Source organism: Triturus cristatus, chromosome 8 (assembly GCF_964204655.1).
Source record: "Triturus cristatus chromosome 8, aTriCri1.1, whole genome shotgun sequence".
NCBI lineage: Eukaryota > Metazoa > Chordata > Amphibia > Caudata > Salamandridae > Triturus > Triturus cristatus.
This window is the reverse complement of record NC_140591.1, coordinates 960,548,762-960,575,410: the sequence shown is the minus strand read 5'-3', so window position 1 is coordinate 960,575,410 and position 26,649 is coordinate 960,548,762. Positions and strand designations below refer to the sequence as shown.

The window sequence follows — 26,649 nt, the reverse complement described above, 5'->3', positions numbered from 1 at the left end:
TTAAAAATGTGATCTTTCAGGTGGAAAAAACACCCAAGTAATTTTTATTGGGCACTACTCCCAAGGCTTTGAGTTCCATCACACCAATTGTCGGGACAAGCCCATTCGAGACAGCCTTCAAGGGAGAGCAGAAATGTGTTATTCGAACAGAACTTCCCCCAGTTCAATTAATGGCTCTTGATTTTGTTTTTCTTTTGACTTGAATGTATCCCACTTCATGGAAAATGATGTTATTCGGTAACCGCAAGCTGTACACTATGTACATTTTGTGTGCTTGGCCACATTATGCATGGGTATATTGTTTGTACTGTTGCTTTTTTTATGTTCATCCCATGTAAAATGCTGTGCTGCACAATACGTCAGGTCCATGTTATATGAAACTCGTGATATGGCCATTAAGTGCGCAACATTTAGGATTCTTTATCCATTTGTCAAAGACTAATTCATATTCGCGGTTATCCACCATATATTTGTTTTATTAGTTTTTATAACTTATAGCACGGTGGGTAACAGAGTATTAATCTGTGTTTTCATGCACAGTTTGTCGGGCCGTATTAACAAAATCCGTTCATGTTCCTATTGTTTTTCTTTTATGTGTCATCAACTTCCAGAGATGCAGGGGGAAGGTGCACAATTGAAGCAAGAGAAGAGTACCCACTTTAGTAAAAGTGGTGTGCCATTAGTTTTTTTTATATTATCTGCCTCCACTTCTCTTCTGTGCCTTTGCTCTGGCACTTTGCTTCAGTAAATTATCTCTAATTCGTTTGAAAAAATAGAAGAGGAAAGACTGAAGAATGCCCTGGCTTTCAAAATATTAAGTCCTACAAGCACATATCTTATTCTGTCAACTAGCCAGAGTTTTAAGAAGTTGTGCATGTAAAGGTGCATCAGATATCAACATTATCAAGCTCACTGTGTTTAGTAAGATTTCCTTATTGAAATTCTTAATTGTATTGACCTTATTAGAAGATCAGTTCAAATTTGTGGTGACGTAGTTTCAGTAGCAGGTGGGGCTAAAACAGCCATCATGAATTGCACTGAATGAGAAAGCAACCTGATCCAGTCTATCATCTCTCCCTTGTGGGATTAGAGAGGGTTGTGGCATTTACCAGCACAGTGGCAAAATGTACTACACGCCTAACTTTAAATATGTTTTAACTGTACCAATTTCCTCTCCCCTGCAGATGCTTCTCATGTGCGCGCTCTGTTCACTTTGTGGCCTCGTTCACCCAATAGAAAAACGTGCAGAAGTACAGTTTATTCATCCAGCCCACTGGCTAAAAGTTCATAGAAGCCTGCACTGTGCTCTAGGACAGGGTGAGACCCAGAGATGACAGACTTGGGGGCCTGGGTGACAGGAGAGATCAGAACACACAATTTCATAGAATTTTTGTTATCTGATCATGCCGACAAAGCAACCAGTACTGGCACAGGGAGACTTATGCAGTAAGGACAGTGAAGAACCATGCCACGAGGGAGACTGTGTACAGAGCCTTTAAAGTCACAAATAACATTGGATAGCGAGTGCAGGGTCTGGTAAGGTACAGGGGGGAGAATATGTCAAGTTATTGCAAGGAAAAGCAGTGTGGTAATAGGAAAGCCATATTACAATGCACCATGTTGAGAGTGGGCGGTGGTTTAATCTAGGCCTGGGCAGTAAATTCCGTTCCGCTTGCGGAATTTGCAGAATTTGGGTAATTTTGCGTTCTGCGGAGAACGCGTAATTGCCGAAAATTCCACGATCCTCGGCTTCGCTTACGTTTTTTGCTTGTTCGCGCTTTCAAAATGCCTGTTCGCAAGATATTTCCCCCCGACCAGCATACAGCGTTCACGAACAGGAAAAAAGCATCGCGAACGGGCGGAACAAGCAATTCCGCATGTTCACTGAACTCTGCGTGCTCGCGGAGCTTTTTTACCGTTTGGCCGAGCTTTGCATAGCGGGACTACGCAAATTCCGCCCACCCCTCGTTTAATCGTGAATACAACATGCGGAATAAGAACCTGATTAAGGTGCAATTTACATGCGCTGTATTTATTTGGAGCAAACGCTACATTTTTTTTGCAGTTTTATATAGCTCAAACTCTACTGGAAAGTATTGGAGTGCTTTACATGAGCACCATTTACATTTACATAAGGACTCAGTTATTTTTTAACACACCGGGAGATTAATCGATTTGCCCAGAATCACATGATGTTGATCCTACGCTGAGACTCGAACCGGTTCCCCCAGTCAATTAAAGTCACTAGGCAGGCAGTGTGTCTTCAAATAAAAAAATTAAGAGCATGAGATGTAACAAGCATTGGTAAATGCATTTGGTTTCATCTATGTGATTAATAAGCTTTTTGTTGTAAGTTGTAGTTTGCTGAGTAGTTGATCGGTATAAGTTACAAAAACATTCTGTTAGTGTTATGACTTTATGTACAAAAAGGCAATATATATTGATGTTGCTAGTGGTATAGTGAGGGTAAATAATTGCAATATTTTGAAAAATGAAAGGAAATTAATATAATTAATTGATATAATAACAATATTCTGTGTTTACAGGAGTTCCACACACTATGAAGGGGTGAGAGGCTAAATCTCTCTACTCTGGCCTCCCCAATCACATAACTACAACACACAAGGAGGAGTAGCGAAGAGTGATAGAAAGGTGGCACATGCTCTGTGTATAAATACTGCCCTCACTCACAAAATTGTGATCAGCTTCATTATTGTGCTTGCTTACAATGCACCCCTGCGCAGACCAATGCCTGCGGTGGAGCAACAGGGAGGGGAAGACAATACACACATAAAAAAGAAATTATAGCTTAATATGCATTGGGATCACCGAAATAAAGTGCAGCAAAGGTATAAAACTAGCTCGGTGGTGACTCTGTGCACCAATGTATTCCTGGACCCTCTGTCTAGGTCTAAAAACGTGAAGGATGGTGGTGATAGGAGAACTTTGAGTCCCTTCCTCCCTCTTTACTGCCAAAGAGTTGACATGTTTCAGCTGTGCTAAAGTGCCCACAGTGTTGGGTCACACCAGCAATCTTCAGGACCAATCTGATCCCAAGAATTATATTTACCCTCTGTACCAGAGTAGGTTATATTTGGAATCTGTAATTTCCAATCATAGGGTATCTCTAAGTAACGTACATTCGTTTGTTGAGTTTCATCAAAAGCAATGCTTAAAATGGCGAGTTAATGGGAGAGAGACCCCCTATTGTCAAACTTTCGTCAAGGGTGGTACTCTGCATCGGATTGTTACCAAAACTCGCCGTGAAGGCTGCTGCACCATTTAAATCTTGCCCCTGCAAGATAACTGCATTTGTGACTGCCTGTTTAGTAGTAAAATATTGCAATATTTGTTGCTTAGAAGGGTTCCTAAAATTTTCAGCCAGGTGTTACTGCACCTGCTGCATCATTCAAATCATGCCCCTAGTGCCTGCAAGGTAACTGCACTTGTGACTGTTTATTTAGTAGTTCAATATAGCAAAATGTGGTGTTTAGAGGAGGTCTGGCAACTTTTGGCCCTGGTGCCACTGCAACTGCAGCACTATTGAAATCATGGTCCTAGTGCCTGCTAGAAAACTGAAATCGTGACTGCCTGTTTACTACTAAAATTTAGCCATATTCTGCGTTTAGTGGGGCTCCTAGAGCTATTGGCCCCGGCTCCACTGCACCTGCTATATCATTCAATTCAAACCCCTTTTAACTGCAAGATAACTGCAATTGTGTCTGCATGTGTAGTAGTAAAATATAGCAATATTAGGTGTTTAGGGGATATCTGACAACTTTTGGCCCCGGTGCCACACCACCTGCTGCACCATTTAAATCATGACCCTATTGCCTGCAAGGTAACTGCACTTGTGGCTGCCTGTTTAGCAGTAAAATATAGCATAGCTCTTGTATGATAATTTATTTTTAACATGCAATGTTTATAACCACATTTAGAATTTGATCATAATGACCAAATAGATTAAGTTGAAAAAAATAAATCCGATAATGCCTACAAAGTGCAAATAAAAAGTGCCACAAACGTTCTAAGGCTAAAGCATCTGCTAAGTAATAAAAAGCAAGCATTCAAGGATACTGTTAGAAGCTGTCTGCCTTTTCAGTGGGAAGAGATCTTATCTTGACAGTTAATGGACCTTTAATAGTGTGAACAGCTTTAGTAGAAGTAACGTAAATGCGTGCAGCCAGGGGAAGTTAAAAAAAAGTTCCACATAAAAGCGAATGAACATAGTAATTCAGCGTTGGGAACTGATAAGAGCCCCCTATCTGAAAGAAACACGTTAGTTAGATTCCTCACCTTAGAATATCCCCAGGCGTCAGACTGGATCCGGAAGATTTTTGTAGCAATACCCCTTGCGCGTCGCTAGGCGTCGTCTGCGGCTCCGCGTCCGTCGTTGGCGTCGTGCGCCGGAATGACGTCGTCGGAGTACTTAGACGCCGCCCTCGCGCGCTGACGTTAGTTCTTCTTTTTTCCGCGCCAGTAAGCGCCGATCCGGGAGAGCTACCCCTTTAGTCATTTTTTGACCAACTTTTTTTGACTCTTTTTGGTCACTTTCTCGACTCTGGTGCCGGTAGGATGCCTGGTTTCAAGGCCTGCGACGACTGTCACCGACTGATGTCGGTGACCGATCATCACCGCCGGTGCCTGTATTGTTTGGGCCTCGACCACGACGCGGAGTCGTGCTCCGATTGTATGGCCCTGACCTCGAAAGCTAGGCGGGAGCAGTCCCGTAAGCTTCTCGAGCTTCGCCACTCGGCTCCGCGCCCCTCTCGATCCCGGTCCAGGAGGAGGTCCAAGGATCGGTCGTGGAGCCGCACTCGACATCGTCGCTCGTCTGGCTCGAAGTCTTCGGGTAAGTCGAAGCGTTCCAAGAAGTCCAAGAGGCGACACCGCTCTTCGGACTCCCCTCGCCGGTCGCGTGACTCGGCCGAGGGTCAGGGTGGTTCCACCCCCGCGGCTCCGCCGGAGCCGCAGGCGCCACGCACGTCCCCATACCCGCCGGTCCCTGGGACTGACGCGACGCCGGCGGAGGTCAGTGCCTTCCTCTCGGCCATGAGGAGCCTGGCCCCGCCGTCGACGCCCGCTGGCGCGCCTTCGGGCCCCGCGGACTCGACTGGGCGACCTTGCGCGCCGGCAGCTCCGGCCCCGTTGGAGGCTCCGGCCCCGACGCTGCAGGTCCCCGAGGCGACGCCGGTCGACCTCGTCACGCCTCCTCCGCCGGCGTCGACACCGGTGCCACCTCAGATGCCGACTCCGGTCGACGTCGATCCCCGGTTCAGCCCCTGTCCGGTCCTGACGCCGGTGCGGCGCCGCCCGACGCCGCATCCGACGCCGCTAGAGACACATTTTGTCTATCGACCGGCTCCGATCATTCCTCCTGTTTACCAGGAATCGGATGACGGGAGCGACTGGGAGGGGTCCGTGGACCCTTTGGCCCTTCAGGGCCAACTTTCACAGGACTGGGCAGATGAACTGGGGGAGGCCAGTGGTTTGGATACCTCACCGGACACTGGATTCATCTCTCCTCCGACTGTGGCTTCGGAGGAGGGTGCAGCTTTTTCTGTGGTGCTGCGCAAGGTGGCCGCGGGCCTTGGGCTTGAGCTGCCTGCCGTGGCTGTGAGGACTAACATCCTCACTGAGGTGCTTCAGTCTGCCGCATGCTCCACTGAGCCTCTGCTGCAGTTCAATGAGGCCCTCATTGACCTTCTGCAGGGCACCTGGTCCAAGCCCTCCACAGTTCCTCCTGTGGATAGGAACGTTGCCAGGCGCCACCACCCTGCTCTGGGCGACCCCAGTTTTCTTTCCCAACACCCTACCCCCGAGAGTCTGGTTATCCAGGCCTCTACCTCCCAATCCTCCTTCCCGTCCGCTCCTCCGGACCGGGATTCCAAGAGACTGGAACAGTTCGGTAAGTAGCTTTTCTCCTCGCTCAGTTTGGGCCTGCGGTCTTTGAACACCGCCTGTCTCTTGGACCGTTATTCCCACTCTCTGTGGGATACGGTGGAGGACGTGCTGCCCCTGTGCCCGGAGGAGGCCCGGGCACGGCTTTCCTCAGCTCTGGCCGATGGGAGAGATGCAGCGCGCCATGCAATCCGATGTGGACTCGACACTACGGACTCGCTGGGTAGGGCGATTTCTACCACGGTGGCGCTTCGCCGTCACGCCTGGCTGCGGTCCACGTCCTTTTCAGGGGATGTCCAGAGCACTCTCATGGACATGCCTTTTGATGGCACTCGCCTTTTTGGTGAGAAAGCGGACAGTGCGCTGGCTCGCTTCAAGGACTCCCGGGCTACGGCCAAGTCCTTGGGCCTCTCGGCCCCGCGGCCACAAACGTCCGCTTTTCGCTCCTTTCGTGGCCAAGGAAGGGGCACCTCCTCACGTCCGCCTAGCCACCGGCCGCAGAACCAGCCTGCATGCGGTCGCGGACGTGGTTTCCGCCGAGGCGGTACTGGAGGACAACGCGGTCAGTCCACATCCACCCCGGCAGCATCCGCCTCAAAGCCTTCCTAGTCCGAGCTTTCAGGCCCATTCCTCGCCAGTGGGAGGCCGGGTTCGCCATCACCTGCTCCACTGGCGTACCATTACTTCGGACAGGTGGGTGCTGCAAATCGTCCCACTACGTTCTGGTTCCCAAGAAGGGCAAAGGGGGCCTACGCCCTATCTTGGACCTCCGGAACGTCAATGCCTTCCTCCGGAAGGAACGGTTCAAAATGTTGACTTTGGCTCAGGTTCTAGCTGCCCTAGACCCTGGAGACTGGATGGTAGCGTTGGACTTGCAGGACGCAGTCGTCTCCCACCTCCAGACTACGGCGGATCTCCTGCATTTGCTGGGGTTTTCCATCAACGTGCCGAAGTCACACCTGAGCCCCTCTCAGAAGCTCCTCTTCATCGGAGCGGTTCTCAATTCGGCGCAGTTCCGGGTTCATCCACCGGAACAGCGGGTCCGGGATATACAGGCCCTGATTCCCATCTTTCGGCCTCTATCCTGAGTTTCGGTCAGGCTAGTGTTGCGGCTTCTGGGGCTGATGTCCTCCTGCATCCTACTAGTGCATCACGCCAGGCGGCGCATGTGGGCTCTGCAGTGGGACCTGAAGTTTCAGTGGGCCCAGCATCACGGCAACCTGTCTGACCATGTCTTGATCTCGGAGGGCACTGCACAGCAGTTGCAGTGGTGGCTCACGGACCGCGATTGGGTCACGGGCAAGAGCCTCTCCCTACCGGAGCATGTCATAGTGACGGATGCGTCCCTCCTGGGATGGGGTGGCCATATGGGAGAGGCGGAGATCAGAGGCCTCTGGTCTCCGGCGGAGTCTCGCCTCCACATCAACTTGTTGGAGCTGAGAGCGATCCGACTTGCACTGAAAGCCTTCCTTCCCTCTGTCCGGGGAAGTGTCGTGCAGGTGTTCACGGACAACACCACCGCCATGTGGTATTGCAACAAACAGGGCGGGGTGGGGTCGTGGACCCTTTGTCAGGAGGCTCTGCGCCTCTGGACATGGCTGGAACACCAGGGCATCACCCTGGTGGTTCAACATCTGGCGGGCTCTCTGAACGCCAGAGCAGACGAACTCAGCCGCCGGTGCATGATGGATCACGAATGGCGTCTGAACTCCGAGGTGGCGCAAGGTCTCTTTCAGCTGTGGGGAGAGCCTTGGTTAGATCTATTTGCCACCGACGGGAACGCGCAATGTCAGCAGTTCTGCTCGTTGGAATTTCCAAGGCGGCACTCGCTCGGCGACGCTTTTCGTCGCGAGTGGAGTTGCGGTCTGTTGTACCCTTTCCGCCTATACCACTTCTGCCCAGAGTGCTGAAGAAGATCAGGCGCGACCGGGCCCAAGTCATCTTGGTGGCTCCGGATTGGGCACGAAGGTACTGGTATCCCGAGCTACTCAGTATGTTGACCGATCCTCCGATACGTCTGCCCCTTCGGGAGGATCTTCTGTCGCAGCAGCAGGGGACGGTCCTCCACCCGAACCTGTCCAGCCTCCACCTCCATGCGTGGAGATTGAGCGGCAGCAATTGATGCCATTTGACTTGCCTCCTGAAGTCTGTGATATCATTCTGGCAGTCAGGCGTCCCTCCACAAAGACGGTATATGCCTGCCGGTGGAACAAATTTGTGGCATGGTGCACAGCAAAGGCTGTGGATCCCCTTTCCGCCCCACTTTCTGAGGTTCTCCTCTTTCTTCTTTCTTTGGCCCAGCAGGGCTCTGCCCTGGGCACCTTGAAAGGTTATCTTGCTGCCATCTCTGCCTTCTTACGGCTTCCTGATCAGCCCTCTCTTTTCAAGTCCCCTGTAGTGTCACGCTTTCTTAAAGGCATTACTCACACGTTCCCTCCTGTCCCTTTCGTAATGCCTCAGTGGGACTTAAATCTTGTTTTAACATTTCTGATGTGCGCTCCCTTTGAGCCTCTTCACAATTGCCCTCTTCGTCTTCTGACTCTTAAGACTGCTTTCCTGGTAGCCATCACCTCGGCTAGACGGGTGAGTGAGCTCCAGGCTCTATCGTCCAAGCCTCCTTTTCTATCTGTTCATCCGGACAAGGTTGTCCTTCGGCCTCGTCCTTCCTTTCTACCGAAAGTGGTGACCCCCTTTCATCTTGGGCAATCTGTCACCTTGCCCACCTTCTTTCCGCCTCCGCATCCTTCCAAAGAGGAAGAGCGGCTCCACCGTCTGGACCCAAAACGTGCGCTCTCCTTTTATTTGGACCGCACAAAACAGTTCCGAGTGGACGACCAGCTTTTCGTTGGCTACGTGGTTGCAAAGAAAGGAAAAGCTGTGCACAAACGGACCATCTCCCGGTGGGTCGTTTTGTGTATAACAACCTGTTATTCCTTGGCAAAAACGGTCCCTCCTGTTGGGCTGCGAGCCCATTCTACTCGGGCCACAGCGGCTACTACTGCTTTGGGACAGGGAGTCCCTTTGCAGGACATCTGTCAGGTGGCGACGTGGGCTTCGCTGCACACGTTTGCCAGGCACTATTGCCTAGACAGCCAAGTCCGGAGGGATGGCTTCTTTGGCTGTTCTGTCCTCCAGGACTTTCTGGTGTGATCTTGGTTCGCAGACCCACCACCGGAGTTGGTATTGCTTGGGTATCTATTCTAAGGTGAGGAATCTAACTAACGTGTTTCTTTCAGATGAACAAGTTACTTACCTTTGGTAACGATGTATCTGTAAGAAACATTAGTTAGTTAGATTCCTCACCGACCCACCCATCCTCCCCGTTCTGCGAACCGACATCTAGGGTTAAGGCTATCCTTTTCAGGGCCCTAGATTTTTTGGCACCAGTGTCGGTCTCTTGCATGGCTCTGCGTTCCTGGCGCGGAAAGCTATGTACAAGAACGGACGTCAGCGCGCGAGGGCGGCGTCTAAGTACTCAGACGTCATTCCGGCGCACGACGCCAACGTCGGACGCGGAGCCGCGGACGACGCCTAGCGACGCGCAAGGGGTATTGCTACAAAAATCTTCCGGATCCAGTCTGACGCCTGGGGATATTCTAAGGTGAGGAATCTAACTAACTAATGTTTCTTACAGATACATCGTTACCGAAGGTAAGTAACTTGTTCTTTAAGAAATATTAAATATAAGAGATTTCACTAGCACAGCGCAAGCGCGGTGCAGGCGAAACCTAAAAAGGAGGTTTCACCCTAACAAAGGATCTGAGAGATGACCGCATCATGCAGGCGTTCTATATCCAGCGCCCTTTGAGACCAAAATTCCCTCGGCACCAGTCTCTTTCCAGCAGCCCATCTGCTTTGTTAACTAAGGGCTGTGAAAACTTAAGTCCGAACATGTGCTGTGGGCTGCTTTTCTGAGCCAGACAGCCACAAACTGTTTGCAATGTTTATAAGACAAACTCAATACATTTAACTTTGTGCAAATTAGAGGGACGGGCCCCACTGACCTAAAGCAGAAGCCGCTGCTGCTTAGTTGTTATAAATGAAGACGTCGACTGAAAGTGCAGAAGGTTCTTGCATGATTTCTGCTGCAAGACCTGTAACCTTCCTTCATGTCGTTTTCAGCTGGTGGTAATATGTTAATAAAACCTACGTGCCCCCTACCTAGATAAAGGAACAAGGGTATTAGGGGTTAACGTGCTTATGCAAATTGCTTGTTAAGTAAAAACAGTTTTCTGTTTTTCTTTTTTTTTCAACCGTTTATTATCAATTCGATTAAATTTTTATTTCTCCCGTAGGTTTTAGTGGAAGACTGTATTCCAGTATTGAAGAGGTATGCCAAAGAAGGAAGGACCTTTGATTTTGTAATTAATGATCTGACAGCTGTTCCTATTTCAACATCTCCTGAAGAAGGTGAATTTTATTTCTTAGATATACAATTTATTCTTGATGTTGGCATAGTCTCTTGCTTGTGTACATTGTTTGTTGAGTGAAATCATTGTATTGCTATTTTTGCTTTTAAAGTTATCTTCAAAAGGCATACATCAACCAATGCAAATAAAGTTGGGTTTATTGAAGAACCACTTAGTAAAAAATGTAAACAGAAATACGAAATTTTAGTAATTTAATAGTACATCATTGCCAAACGAAACTTAGAGGCTCATTACGATGGCGGAAGGCCCGCCACCGACAGCTGGTCGATGGCGGGCCTTCCGCCATCATACTGCTATTTTCCCCCTCCGCCATATTATGATGGCGGGGGGAATCGTTGGGTAGCGTGGTGGTCGTAAAGACCGCCTGCCACGGTTCTGACAGGCAGTCCTCTTCCGACCGCCTGTCAGAACAGAAACATAGCCCAACATTGCGGCGGTGCTTTGCAGGCACCGCCATAGGGATTATGATATCCCTGTCATTTCCACAAATCATTTAGGAACAACATCATTCTAGATAGAATCCATCTCGAGAGAGTTGCTACTTTTGATTATCTTGGCATACGCCTTTCAGAAAAAGCACAGTGGAAGTTCCGTCTTGACAAAATGCTCCTGAATCACAAACGAGTGGCCGGGGCACTGAGCAAAGAACATCGCTCATCGTTTACTAGACCTATTGCTTCGGCACTCACTGTGTATGGAGCTAAGGCAGTTAGCTCGGCCCTTTACGGTGCCGAGCTGTGGGGTTTTGATAACCTCGATGAGCTCAGCAGATCAGAAAATAAGTTTTTTAGGGACCTGATTATGCTACCGCAGGGTACACCTTTAACTCCTTTGATATACGATTTGGATAGGCGCCACAATAAAAACCTGGCCAAACTCCGCCCCCTGTTGTATTGGGTACGCCAAATATGCCGAAGCTTTCACTGAAATAATGGGGTTGGACATTGGTAAAAAGATAAAATGGATCTCTAATGTTAAGGCATTGATGACGACTCTGGGTCTCGAGGAGTCATGGGATACTCAATCCCCGCCAAGTAAAGCTGAGCTCAAACGCATCTATTGGGACTGGATAGATGTCAGAGATCTTAGCAACCCAAACCTAGGAAAGCTCACGGAAGAGTTTCTTCAACATAAGCCATCTAGAGGCCTCGAACCCTACCTGGACGTAATCCAGACCCCAAGGGATAGGGCATTATACACCCAATTTAGATTCGGCTCACTTACAGTCCAAGAATTTACTGTAAAGTAGCGCCCCTCTAATCAGATTGTCACAGAATGCCCATCCTGCGGGACCACCAAAGAGATTATTGCACATTTTATGTTTGTTTGCCCTGCTTATACTAGTGCTAGGTCCTGCTGGCTTGTGCCAATTTGCAAACAATTAGACACTTTAGACGATCGAGTTGCCCTACTTATACTAAGAACTGACCCAAGAACCCTATATGTTTGCGGAGTCGCGAAGTTCTTGGGCCGAGCATGGCTAATCAGGCTCAGGGCTATATGAAGGGCGTCCTTAAACCGACCAGGATTACCATAGAGCATGAATAAAGGATCATTGAAATTCGTAATGTCATACTTCGCCCTTGATAGCGAATATTAATTATCTGAATTTTAACTATTTTTATTATCTTAAATCGTATTAATTAAAATGAATTTTTCAAGGCATTAAATAGCTTTAGTTTTAACTTCTGGGGGATAATTGTATTGTCACATTTTTACTATTATGACGCGATGAGCCATATTTTTATCCTAAAATTGTTCTGTATTGTGATGCTTTTATGATTTTATATCGAAATAAAGCTATTGACTGACTGACTGACTGACTGATATCCCTTTTCTCCGTTATTTTTGCGGCAGACAAACAGCAGCAAAACGAATGGCGGAAACGGATTTGGGGGCCCGTAGCGGGCCTCCCTTAATCCCTGGGGTAGGGAGATGTACCCCCCCTACATATCCCTGCACCATATGGTAGGCACCGCAGCGTGCCTGCCACATAGTGCAGGGATGTGTCTGTACCCTATATTTTGCATTGTGGTGGGGGCTGCTGACCGCATCCCCGCCACATTGCAAAATATAGGTGATGCTACCGCCGTTGTGGAAGTCGCATTGTAATTCGGATTGTGAGGAGGCCGCCTCATAGGTGGTCGGTCGCAAATCCGTAACGATGGCGGACGGACTGAAGTCCATCTGCCATCGTAATGAGCCCCTTTCTATGAATTTTCTTCATCAAATTCATTATGATTTAATCCTTCTCGACTTTTATGCGCCAGATTCTCCAGCGTACCCATTGTCTTGGCTCTCGGTAATCATTAAAACTCCTTTGGTCTGTGCTGGTTTTTTGCAATGTTACAATTAAATCATGGAAATATCACCATTTTCTTAGTGGTTTGTGAAACATTTTTGGTATCTTATTTTTTCAACTGTTCGGTATTGCTAGATGGTTTACTGTCTGTTTTAGATCCAGTTTGTTCTGCTTCGTGAGTTTTTCTTCGATTTGGAATGTTAATGTTTCTCTTTTCCCTTTTTCCCTGTATTAGAGTTTCGTGTTTTGAGTGGTTTCGTTTTATTTTCTCTGGGTGCAGTCTAGGTTCACAGGTAAATTAACTTTAAAATGTGGGATCCTCAAAAAATATACAAGAAAGGCACACTGTAAGGACTTTTGTGAATGCTGAGTGTTCGGTAGAGAGCGTAAAGGCACGCTTATACAGGCTCTCAACTCACCTGAACATAGTAAGTCAAAGGCAGACAGCAATCAAAAATCCTTAATGAACTCCAGCCTTGTTCAGTAGTGTTGCTGAACTCAAGGCTTGATGTAGGCAGGAAGTGATGAGAAAGCAACACAGTTCTGGGCACTCACCCAGAAATAGAATGTAGGGTTCAAACCAATTAAAAATGTATTTGTTTTTATTAGTTAAAATGATTCCTAGTGTCTTACTACCACAAGCAAGATAATAAGAAAATTGGCAACAGCAATTGCAAGTTACAATCAGGGCCACTGAAATTATGCAGTGCTTCAGTTTAATCTGCAGGATTATAGTTTTTTTATAAGCCACATAATTCTTCCTTGTTTCAATTCCCCAGTCGCCAGACATCATCCGAATCATTTCATAGCAATAGTTCCCACACTGGCAGGTGGTGCTACTGGACTCTGGCGTAACCTCTCTCTGCCTGCAGAAGTGATGGCAGGGAAAGATTATGTTAGTTCTTCTTTTTCTGCATCCTTTCGTGTGGATCCTGAGCTCCAAGCTTTGCCAGTTTCTGTGGACGCCAAATTTACAGAGCAGACAGCGTGCTAGAGAAATGTTCCCTCCAAAAAACAGCTTTAAGCCATGCTGCTACTGCAGGAAGCAGATGTTGACCACCAATCCACATAATGTCTGCTTGTTGTGTCTATGTTCTAAACACGATTGGAGGCTATGAAACAAATGCTCCTTACTGCACCTGAAGGCAATCAGGGGACAGGAGGCAAAGTTCTATGTTGCCAAACACAAAAAAGCAAGGTAGGTCATCCAGCAAGCAGTAGATGCACTCCCACTCGCGGGTCTGCTCTAGGTCCAAGTCACGCTCTATGGGCCCCATGCATCAAACAAAAAAACGATCGCAAACGGGCAGATTCTCAGAATCTGCCCCTTTGTGACCGGTATTTTTGCATTTGGGATGCATCATCCCAAATGCAAAAATCGCAATTTAAGTAATCTCTAAATTGCGATTACTTAAATTGCGATTGCATTTAAGGAATCCCAAATTAAGATTCCTTAAATGCAATGCATTAAAGTAAAGAAAAATGAGCGATTTCGCTAATAGGGTGCGCAAATTACCATGAAGTTGAACTTCATGGTAATTTGCAAAAGCTTTGAAAAAAGCACTTTTGAGCATTTTTCAAAGTTTCATGTTGTGCACACACATGCCCTTAGGGCATGTGTGTGCACAGCATATGTGCACAGGTCAATGGTAGATGAAGCTCTATGTTAATAAACACATTCAGAGAGGTGGGTTGTGTACAAACAAACAGCCACAATACCGTATGTTTTGAACGTGTAGTTAAATACCTGCTCATCGAGTACCTCATTGGCTGATCATTCCATGGCACTACCAAAATTACATTTGGACACATTTGCTCAACTGTAACACACTCCCTTTTATGGGTCATTTAGCAACTCAGGGCTTTGGGGTTAGGTAACCTACTTTGGATGCTGTGTAAAAGAGTAAATACAAAAATGTATGCAATGAAACTAAGCAACCAGTACTGTCTAAAACACTGTGAAATCTGACACGTATTCTGGCATTTTGTTTAGTTAATGGCGATTTTCTCATAGATGCGTGTAAAGTACTCTTAATATCTTAATGAAATTGGCACACTTTTAACGAATAGCACCGGGCGACCTTTGACAACTAGGCAATGAAAACATTTTCATGTACCCCCGAAGCCCCCCCTGCCCCCGCCCCCTTGACAAACTTCAGTGCCTCCCAGTGTTTGGAGGATAACCAAGACGCAGGAGAGTGAGTCAAATAGTCTAGAAAATGAAAGAGAAGCCGGGATTCGGATTCACATGCTCCGATCCCGATCGCGTTGGTTAGTCTGTAAGCACTACTTTTATTAATGAGTTTCGCATTAGTAAAGCACCACGGTGTGCATGTGTGGTGACACTTCACCCATGAGGTACGTGCCAAGCAATTGTTGACACAATCCACACTTGCGTCTTTTTCAATATATTTATTATGAAGTGCAGCACCTTTCCAAGGGATTTTGCACACTACATACATTCACTCCAAAAATAAATCGTGTAGGTAAAAAACATTGCCATTTACAACGTCAATAGCTCTAACTCACAAATGCGAGACCTATTTGCATTGCAAATGCTTGTTTCATTATAATAATCACTCTGCTTTCCCTCCGGCTCTGTCTCCTCTTCTTCAAGAGACTCCTTTCCTTGCCTTACATCTCCTGTACACCGTCACTTCCGCAATCCCAACCACTGAACAAAGAGCAGTGATCAAAAGCGGTCCCAATGTGGAACCAAATAAACCACTTCCCTAATTTGCAAACCATTTAACTATAGCACTAAGTCAATTTCCGACTGAATCCCAAACACCTGCAGTTGCCAATCCACTCAACTCTGTGTATGTTAGTAATGTTCTCTTTGTATACTTCTGTCAGCCCTTACTTTTAGCTGAGATATAAGTACAACACAGTTGAACCTTTAACATTCGGCAGTCTCTGCCTTCTTTTGTGAGCAAAATGTCTAAAGCAAGCTGATTTTGCGGAACCATAGCCCCAATAGCAACCATTTCAGTATTTAAAAGCAATAAAGCTCCAGCAGTACTGGTAGATTACCCATCAACTAAGTGGATCATTTTCTACTCTTGATATCATTCAATATCATACCGACATTTAGTATTATGGCACCAAAAATATCTCCCACAATTTCTCAGCGCTAGCACCGTGTTTATACCTATATTTTCCTTCCCAAACAGGATAATCAAAATTTCTACATCATAAACCTTTGGAAACACTACTCCTAGATAACATTTGCCATGTCCTTTATTAAGCAATTTGAAATAGGCATACTTCCCACAAATAAAATAAACTCCAGGAATTACATAATCACTCATCTAAAAACAATTGCCAAGTTCTTTGCACCTCAAAGGTATGGTCACATTCACTCTTCCCTACAAAAGTAGTATCATATTAATTATTTTGTCATTTTGTATGCTCCGCTTCCCTTGGTGTTGCCAATTTAATGTCAATGTTCAGTGTTCCCTGATGTCTGGTGATCCTTTTCTTTTTGTGACCAAATAGGAAAGTGATTTTCCTTAGTTGTGTTTGTCTTCACTGCTCTATATCTATCTTCTACTTGATTAAAAATGTATTTTCAATGTTAGTGAGAGCACAGGTCAGGTTATGTCTATGTGCATAAACAGTATCTAACATTTTAACTTGGCCAGTGTCAGTAATCTGAGCATAGGATGTCTATTCAGTTGCTTGAATAAAGGAACTTCTGAAAGAACTAAATCATTAAATATTAATGCTGAAAATGAAAGTTTCCATAGAAAATATTCAACAGTAAGCTACAAGTGACACCATATGTTAGAGGTATACGATGGTAAGTAATGGCTTCAACTACTGAGGTAAGTAACTGCATGCAAACATATCAATCCCTTGCCCCCATAGTATCAACATAGTCATAAGTAAGTGTTTCATGTGTAATCTCCTCCAGATAAAACTACATGTAATCTCTGCTCACCTAATGAGTACAATCCTACATGTACTTCATGTGATAATTTCTGCTCAGCTGTGTGGTTTACTTCTACCGAGCTAGCTGAATCTGAAGATAATCCTACAAGCAATATTATTAGGCCTAACACTATAACTGTTATTATTACACCTATTATGTACCTACAGGAACAGTTAGATTTATTAGTTTCCATACTATTTAGAGTCCGACCAAGTGGGTAGACAAATAGCAGTAAATAAAATCTTCTCTGTTGGTCTCCACTTGTGTAACAGCAAAACACAGTCTTTGTTTGTTAAAACTTTATTTATAAATGTATGTACAATTCTTTATGAGGCTCCCTTAGCCCTACTCCGTGTTCTTCTAGATGGCACCCCTAAATGTATTCTTCTTCCACTCAGGCTTAGGTAATCTTCTTTTAAGCAACTCAACAAAGTTCATTCAACAACTCTAATGATAAAGGGAACATGTTCATTAATGAGCATTTCTAATGTCATAATTTTGAGTCCGTCAATGAGCACAGGAAATTTCCCCAGAATCCAGATAGGGAAATTCAGCTTCATTCAGTACTAGGCGTCTCAAGTCTTGTTGGGTAAGGACGTTCAAAAGTGAGAAGTTCAGATCAAGTTCCAAAAGTCTCTGCTGAAATTCCACTATTATTCCAGAATTCCCGAAATTCGCCCTCGCTGTCATTCGTAGCAAGAAACATCCACTCAGGTCAAGAGTACCTCCAACAAGGCACCCTCGATCTCTTGGACCTTCTTAGATTAGACCTTTCATTTTCGTCTCCACTCAGCTCAGTTTCTCCAAATGCTTCAGCTGTGTGTGCACGTGTTCTTTCAGAGGACAAATGCAGTCTTCTCCTCGCCTGAATTCTTGGCCAGCTTTCTTCCACTGTTATTCGTGGTCCCACTGCACAAGGTCCCTCGTTGATGTTGGAATCGGACTCATTCACCACCACAGTACCAGCTTCCTCCGAATCAGCTTCAACCTCCGCCTCGTCTGGACCCCCCTCAGAGTGTTCTAGTGCTGTATCACGCTCTATCTGGTCCCCTACAGCTTGGCTAAAACCTCGTCCCGTGGCCTTTCGACCACTGCTGCTTTCTCTTCAGGGAGCGGTGCTGTTACTTCTACAAAGGGACACAAGACCCTAAGAGTTTGAGATACATGCACCCATTTAGGAAGGTCACCTCCCTTCATAGCAGTCGTAGGAACCAAGATCACCTGTTACGGAGCACGCCACTGACACTCTAGACCGTTTTTTCTCGCATGCTTTTTCACCACGACCCAGTCGCTGGTACTAAGGTCATGACACTGCGCCTGATGTGGTGGGGCTGTTGCTGCTTCAACCTGGTGAGAGACAGAACAAACCACGTCCGCAAATCCTTTACAGTAATCGAGCACCAAATCGTCTGTGATATTTACAAGCATATTCGCAGGCAATCGCATAGCCATCCCCTCTGATAATCTCATAGGGCGACAATCCTTTTCTTCAATCTGGGAAACTCCAAAGACTCTTCAGCACAAGAGGCAAAGCATCAGGACATTTCAGAGATGTTGAAGCACACACTTTAGCCAGTCTAAATTTCAGAGTGCTGTTGACCTGTTCCACGATACCTGAAGCTTCTGGTTGATAAGTGCAATGCAATCTCTACTCCAGTTGCGATCCTGCGCATAACATTCTCAGAACCTCATTACTAAAATTAGTTCCTCTGTCTGATTCTAAAGAGGTTGGAAATCCGCATCTCTGAATGAGCTCCCTCAATAATAGCTTAGCTACCATGAAACTGTCACATCTCCTAGTTGGGTAGGCTTCAACCCAAGGTGTGAAAATACACACCACTACCAAAATGTACCTCAGTCCATTGAACACTGGCATCTCGACAAAGTCCAGTTGCATCCTGTTGAAAGGTACTCCAGATCTCCCTATGTAACTCCGTGTTACAGAAGTTCTTTTTCCACATTCATTTGCTGACAAATCACACACCTATAACTCCGTGCCTCAGCCATCATCGAAACCTTGGATTCAACCAAGTCTGCCTAAACAACCTCACCATACGATCTCTTCCTACATGCATTGACCTGTGGTAGTGTCTCGCCATCGGCGGCAACAAACTATTGGGCAGTACTGGTCCTCCATCTGCCTAAACCCAAATGTCCTCATCTTGTTTCACACATCCTGCTCTAACCCAACTCTGCTCCTTCTCAATAACTTCCTCTTGCAATCTCTTTCCTTCTTCCCATGTATCAGCAATTGTCATCAAAGGTTGAAATTGGTTTCAGCTGCTTCCTCATTTGTGTTTTCACTGTTGAAAGTGCAAACATTCAGTGCACAGTAACGATCAACCTCTTCCGCATAACGATTCCCAACTGCGACAAAATTGTTTCCTTTACAGTGGGCAGGACATTTTACTACAGCAATCTAATCGGGCATTTGTAAAGCCTCTAACAGTTTCCTCACATTTTTTCAATTGTGGATAGGGGACCCTGATGAGGTCATAAATCCCCTTTGATACCATAAATGTCCGAAGTCCTGAATAACACCAAACCCATACTGGTTATTGGCGAATATTGTCACCTTCAGCTGGTCTGAAACACAGCATGCTCAGGAAGGGCAGTCAATTCGGCCACCTGCGCAGAGAATACTCCTTCAAGCCAGGCAGCTTCCACCACTCCCACAACAGTAAAGACAGCACTGACAGCCCTCAGGTTTCTCTCATTATCCCTTAAACAAGACCCATTTACAAATAGGGTTAATCAGATTCAGGTAATGGCTCGTCCATTATATCGGGACATGGGTCGGTGCACAGTTAAGTGACATCGAAGCAGTCCTGTTCTACTTCGATCTCATCCGGATCAAAATGGTATGAGAGAAGCAGGATTCAGAACTGAACATTTTTTCAGAGTTACATAATCAGCAGCCAAGCTAGTTTGCTCATACCTACTGAGCCTCCTATTCGCCAAATGCTGATTACGTGTCCTAGTCAACAAAATTTCAACAGTGTGTGTTACATAAACAGTCAGTGGGTGACCCATCACAATATTTTCGATGCAGACACCTGTTGTAACAACGGAATTGAGACATCCAGGCAACGCTGAATATACTGGATCTAACGTAGCTGTAAAGTAGGCAACTGGTCTGTGGGCACCTCCATGAGACAGCACAAATTTCCCTTTCACTGCAGAAAAGCGAAAATGCTTTGTTGTAGTCAGGCATTCCCAGTGCATCAGCGCGACAGAGGCTCTCTCTCAACTCCAGGAAGGCATTTAAACAGTCCTTGTCCCAAGGTACCGGATGAGACACATTCTTGTATGACAACCTCTGCAGAGGTTTGGCCCCTACGGAGAAGTTGGGGATCCACTGACAGTAGCCCACAATTCTGAGGCGGATTCATTTGCATGATCACCAAGATTCTTTCTTGTAACACCTTTCTCGCTCCTTTCACTATGTAATTTGTAATTTTTTATTAACTGTGCCAAAACACATGACCAACCCCCCTCCGCCCTTGCTCCCACCGCCCTCAGAGCCTCTCGTCCCTTGAAGTTAGAACACGCCATGCTTGCAAGTATACCAGTTGTTGCTTGGACCCTTCTTAACCTACGAGCAGGGTAATACATTTTAATTGCGCTAACTTTTCTTAACAAATGGATTAAAAATGTAATTCTTTGTCATTAAGATAGGGATTTGCTTCTGTTTTTGCGAGCATTGCCCAAGAACCTGTTAAAAGTTATATAGTTCAATAAAATCAGTAGGGAAAGTGAAGTCATTGCCATTAAGAGGGTTGTCAATATATTGCACAAGCCTTTCCCCCTAGACATTGGGAAGTTCGTAAGTTCTAATCCCTGAGTAAGACGGTTCTTGGGAGTTGCCAGGAGTCTTTTTTATATATGGGCACTCAGCCCCCATTTGTTGTCCTCTTTGGGCATGCCAAGCGATACTCATTTTTATGGGTCTGAGTCCAGTGGCCTCGGTTTTGAAGTTCCTAATGTGCTCGCTGCTAGGCCCGCTGCTTCCTTTGTGGTCGAGTTACCAATATGGTTGCCCCTCGATTAAAGCACTTCATTGGCCTGCTTGAGCTGCGAGAGCACCGTCAAATTCTGTTACTGATTGGTACCGACCCTAGATTCTCTGTGATAATTGCATAGCCGACAGGAGACTGCACTGTCTTTTCGGGCCCATGTTGGATTATAGTCTGAAATCTTAAGGGCGATTAGCCACATGAACACAATTTTCCTTCAGACTTGAGGTAAGTGCTATTCACAATTAATGTTGGGCTTTCCCTGGTATGTATGACCTGTCCAGTGCCGTTTGTGTGAGTGTTGTGGCGGAGTGAGGCTCGATCCAATTTGATCGAGGTGAAGCGAACCTGCTGCTTCACTGCGTTTGCCCAGGCGGAATGTGGGGACTCATGTAATGGCATGCTTTCTGCTTCTATTTTCAGGGTTCCTATTGCTTGGCCCAGCTTAGTGTGCCACAGGGTTTCTGCTTCTCTGAAGATCCTTTTCAGGTAGTGTTTAAGGAAGGTGTCTGGGGCTTCAAGAACCCTGATATAATAATATTTTATTAGGTCCCCCTGTAACACCGGGTCCGGTCTGCTAAATCCTAATTCCAACCGTAGCTGGGTGTTCCTTACTTGTCTGGGCACCTGCAGCACTAGCTTATATGCTTTTGTCTGGGCTGTGGTTATAAGTTTCCCTGAGGCTCCTGGGAAGGCTAGGTGGCCATAATTGATTGCTGGAATTAATTTTGCCCTGAGCACTGTCAGCATAGACTCTGCTGTTGGACTTCACAGGCGCTGACTTAGGCGTCTAAGTGAGAGGATTATTTTGTTGATTATTAAGTTTAGCTCTTTTATATGTTTGACTGCTGTAGCCCTCTGTTAGCCAAAACCCCAAGTAATCGTAGGCTGATGTTGTCCTTATTCGGTGGTCGCCCAATATCCTGGTTTCTTGCGCGTTTTGTGAGGATGTTTGCCAAATACAATTATCTTTGTCTTGTTCTCGTTTACTAGCAAGCTGTTTTCCTTATTGTACAATGCTAGGCACTTTAAAACTCTCTGAAGCCCTACCCTAGTGTGGTCCATTACTACCGTATCGTCCGCATTCTGAAGGGTTGGGAGGCTCCCCTTACCCATTCTCGGTGGCACTAAACTGGCATCTTTCAGGGCTTGCCCCAGGTCTGCAGTGTACAAGTTGAATAGTAGTGGGGCCAGGACACAGCCCTGCTTGAGGGGTGGGTTCTTCTCCTTAACTGCCTGCTTGGAGATAGAGGACACTGCGATGATGTTATTCATTGTGGAACTGTTTGCCCTGAAGCCTGTCTAATGGGGCGGGAGGATTCCGTTGTTGTTCACCCAGCCCTCTAAATCCCTTAGTAATAAACATGCATTGGCCTTGGCTTTAATGTCGAGCAAGGTTCGAGTGGTCTCCTTTCTTATGTATTGGGAAAAAGAGTGAGCCTTTCCAGGTCTGTGGTATTGTTGCTGTAGCGTAGGAGTGATTATACAGTGGATTGAGAATTGGTACAAAAAAATGCTTTGCCAAACTTAAATACTTGGGCGGGAATGCCGTTTGGCCCTGGAGCCCCGTCGTTTGTTGCCCTGACGATCTTCCCTTCCTTGATGCGATCAGTTTGACTGGCCGCTGTAACTGCATCCTTCATGCTCTTAAGCTGAGGTTCTGTATCTTGGGCTGCAGCCTGGATGCTCTTGTTAGTAAAGGGACCAACCTTGTGCAAATCACTTGTATACCGTCCCTTCACATACATTTCCCACTCGTTGCCTGCAACGCTTTTCTCTATGGGCAGGCTTCGGGAGCTCAGTCTGTTGATGTATCTCCAAAGGCTGGAGTTGTCCTTTTCTTTAATTAGGGAGAACACTTTGAGCCAATTCTTTTCCATAAGCTTTCTCTTCAACTCCCATACTTTCTTCTTGTATGTTGTTCGCAGAGCCAATATGGAAGTCACTCCTTTCTTTTTTGCCTTGATTGCCTTCCGAAGCGCACATTTGCATTGTTTCAGGCACTTCGGTGCTCGTGGCTCATGAGGTGGTTATTTTGAGCTGAGGGTCTTATTTATTTGATGGGCATTTCCCAAGTTCTTCTGTAGGTCCAATATTAAAGTATTCCAGTAGCCTATAATGTTCGTAGTGAGCCTTGTCCAAAGGTTTTCTTCCCTCACTGCTACATACTCCTACAGTCTATCCCCGAGGTCCATTTTAGTCTTTTGAGGGCTTTCTATCGTTCTTCGCCTGTGGTTTCACCAATTATTTCCCCAACATCCGCTGATTGCAGTGTCAGGTAGAAGATGGCACTGAGTGGCCTATGGTCACTTTCCTCTCTCATCCACTGCAAAGTCGCTCAGCTTGTGAGCCTGCCTCTTGTTGATTAGGATATAGTCTATGGTAGATATGCTGCTCAAGGTCGGCTTAAGGGACCATGAGGGGAAGATAATTTTTTTTTTATTCCATGGGTTGATTGTAACTTGAAGCTTTTGAGGAGAGAGATCAGCGGCCCGACTTAATCCCAGTGATGAATGTATCTGGAGCAAGGTCCAGTCCTTTTGTGGTAAAATCTCCGGCGATGATTACATTGTAGTGTTCAAATTTACTTAGTACATCTTCCAAAATGCTGGTGAAGGTTTCCATGGCGGATTGCATTTGACACTTTGTTGGATTAATATAGCCGAGTCCCTCAATTGTCATGGCTTGGAGGTCAGGTGTTTTAACTTTTATAGCTGTGGTTTTAAATTTGCGGGCATGACTTAGGAAGACGCATAAGCCACCTGACGGGCGTCCAAAGATGTTCTTTTTAGTCGCGGGTGTATGATGTTCACAAAAGCTGCCAATTGGGGTCGTTGACTTTACCCAGATTTCCTGAAAACACAATATATCCCCCTTTGCAAGAAATAATCCTGCGTAGCCTTTTCCCTGAAGACGTTACTTAACCCTGCAATGTTCCATGAGATAAGGGTTAGTTTCTGTTGTTGAACACTGAATGTTGTTCTTTCTTTCACAATGTGATTTCCTAAATAGAGGACTTCTGTCATGCAGTATTGCAACTTATTTGGGGACACTTTGTCCATTCTCAGCCAAATGGTTCAACCATGCAATTGTATCAGTTTGACATGCTTTCCAAGTGTCTGATGCAACTATAAGGTCATCACTATAGTGGACCAGGACCGAATTGCAGCTCATGACTAGAGATCCGAGATTCTTTTTCAAGATCTGGATAAAGGTGGAAGGACTTTCCATATACCCTCGTGGAACATGGCACCACTTTAAAACACGGTTCTCCAGTCTGAAAGCATACAAAAACTGTCTTTTCTTCATGCAGAAGAATGGAGAAAAACCCCTGGCAGAAGTCAATGACAGTGAATCATCCAGCCTCACATGATATTTGAAACCGTATTACATAAGGATTTGGTATCAGAGTACAGCATGGAACCACTGTTCTGTTTATTTTACCGAGATCCTGTACTATCGGTACTTACCGCTTGCCTTCTTCCAGCCCATAATAGGTGAGTAACAGACTCCTCAGGATCTCTTTCAGACTGCTTTGCTCAATCATGGTCTCTATTACAGGTGTTCTTCCAGCAACGGTCAAGGGCGTCAAATTATACTGCCGTGTTCTCTGTGTTCAAGATTTGGCTTAACTTTGTTATGGACAGGTTCAACTCCATTAATGCATCCAATATCCTTCCCGAAAAACCCCCCAAACTATGTCTCTCACTGTGTCTCTGAGATCCAACGCAAATCTTCCACCGCCAGCATTGGGAACAATGAGACCCGCACATTTGATTTGCCAATTTAAAGGCAATGTCATCATCATTCGTTTGAAGCTCAATACGCTTCGGTGTGATAGATGGTGCAATTTAACTTGCACAACAGGTCACATCTTAAAAGACACACAGGACTTGAATCACACACCACATATTGATGACTATCTTTAAATGTCCCTATCTTAACAGTACTTCTTTAGACAGGGGACTCGACAACTTCTTGTTTGCAACTCCTAGAACTTGGATTGTTCCTCTCAAGAGGGTTTGGTTTGGAATCTCTGCTGTTCATACAGTGGAGCGGGTAGCACCAGTGTCGATCAAGAAAGTGACATTGTGACCATCTAAATCAGCATCAACATATGGTCCAATCTGGTCTACCTCTAAGACTGCGCCAAGTGTACAGTCTTCCTCCCCCCTCAGGCACGGTCATAAGGACTGATCTGAACCACAAGCATTGGAATTCTCAAACATGGGGTAACTGTAGGAACGGATTATAATTATGGGACTAATTCTGATTCCCACTCGTGTCTGCGTTCTGATGAAATAGTTATTTACAGCTTTCTATGGCATCAGGGGTTTTGGCACTTGTATTATGGGACCTTGGGGAACAACTGAATTCTAAGATCTCGGTTGGGTGCATTGTGAGGTTGCACAACATTACCCTGCAGTTGACTGAACCCTCAATTCTGCTTTTGATTCACAGAATTGAGACAACACTTGGGCTTCCCAAGCCCCAATTTATTACACTAGTGACATGGATTGGACCTCTTTAAAGTGGCAACATCAATTCCAGTCTTGATCTATAGGACCGCCTCTTTATCTCACCTTCCTTTGAAATCCCCCACCTTGTTGCACTGGAACCCTTAACTGATAGACTCCCTTCATAGTGACAGTATTCCCTACATAAGGCTGGTTTGGATCTTCTCTTTGAGCAGCTTTCATCTGCGCCATCATCAACTTTTCCTTCAACTTCTTGTGCTTCATCTCAATCTCATGACAATATTTAGCATGATGCAGAATTTTGTTGACTGACTTATTCTGCCAGCAAATCAAGTGTTGTTGAATCATCATACTAATTTTAGGCTTCAACCCAGTCACAAATCTGGACACAAACTGTCCCATATCTTTGGGTTCTAAGGTGTGCATTCCACTACACTGTTTGAAAATCTGCAACAAACTTTCGTAAAATACATAAATCATTTCCTTAGGTTCTTGAGTCGTCATTTCAATCTTAACCCAATCAATGTCTTTTCGGGCACCTTAGCTTTCAGCCAAATAATCACCTGATCGTATTTCTTCATCACTACAGAAGGAATGCCATGTGTCACTGGATCTCTCTCCGGTTCACCTTCAGGCCATTCTGTAGCTATTTTGCATGCAGACCACAAATCTGTAGTGATCACTATCTTGAACAGCGTATTCAAATCCATCCATAACACCTTTGAAATTTTCACAAAGCAATTGACCTGTTTGTGCCGTTCTACAGGCTTCTCTCTCAGCTTCAGGAAATCATTGGTAAATGCCGCAAGATCACCTCTGCTCCAAGGCACATGCACAAAACCTCCACATGGTACTTCTCGCAAAGGGAAAGCTGAGGCACTCGTTCCCGTTTCCCCTAAGGGAGTTGGTTCCCCCGTTGTTCTCTTGGAACCCTTTCTTTTAGCCCATCTTTCTTCCCATTTGTCTAATGTGCTCCAAATCCGAATGATCAAAATCAGTTCTAGAATTTGAGTCTTCAACCATGATAACCTCAGGTTCTCTGTCATAAATGCTGATTGCAAGTCTGTGATACTTCTGTAAAGCCTTTGTACGTTCTATATCAACATCGTATCTTTGAGCAAATTCAGATAATTTCTCATGAGCCTGTCTCCCTCTCCTGGTAACTTCTTTGCTCATGAATAGCAATATTGTTTAGTTGGTAAGTATCTAATTTGTTAGGCTCTAGACTTCCGCTTATCATTTCATCTAATTCAGTTTTTAATTTGACCACATCAATCAAATCGACCATCATAGCTGATGTTATGGTTCTGTGACTTGTCTCTACTCTGACCCTCGTTTGAATTATTATTGTGCGCTATCAACCATTGCTCTAAATCTTAAGCAGCTAATATGTGTTGGCCCTCAGAAGTTCTTTTCCGGGTGATACTCTCTTCAGGAGTACTGTTGCGTACGTTTGGGAGTGTTTTCCATGTAGATGAATCTAAACATGCCAATCCAGGAAAGGACCTTACTGCAGAGGGGTCCGCACTCGCTGCACAAGGTGAACTTGCATTAATTCCAGTTAAAGGGACAAAATGCACATTAGAGC

General features: G+C 45.7%; 1 protein-coding gene across 1 annotated transcript in view; it reads left to right on the top strand.

Annotated features, from left to right (window-relative positions):
- SMS (spermine synthase) overlaps positions 1-26,649 on the top strand; it is a 586,561-nt gene that overhangs the window by 425,485 nt on the left and 134,427 nt on the right. The window contains exon 8 of the mRNA XM_085622475.1: positions 10,197-10,311. Within this exon, the coding sequence (XP_085478601.1) occupies positions 10,197-10,311 (115 nt within the window). The remainder of the gene's footprint in view (positions 1-10,196; positions 10,312-26,649) is intronic.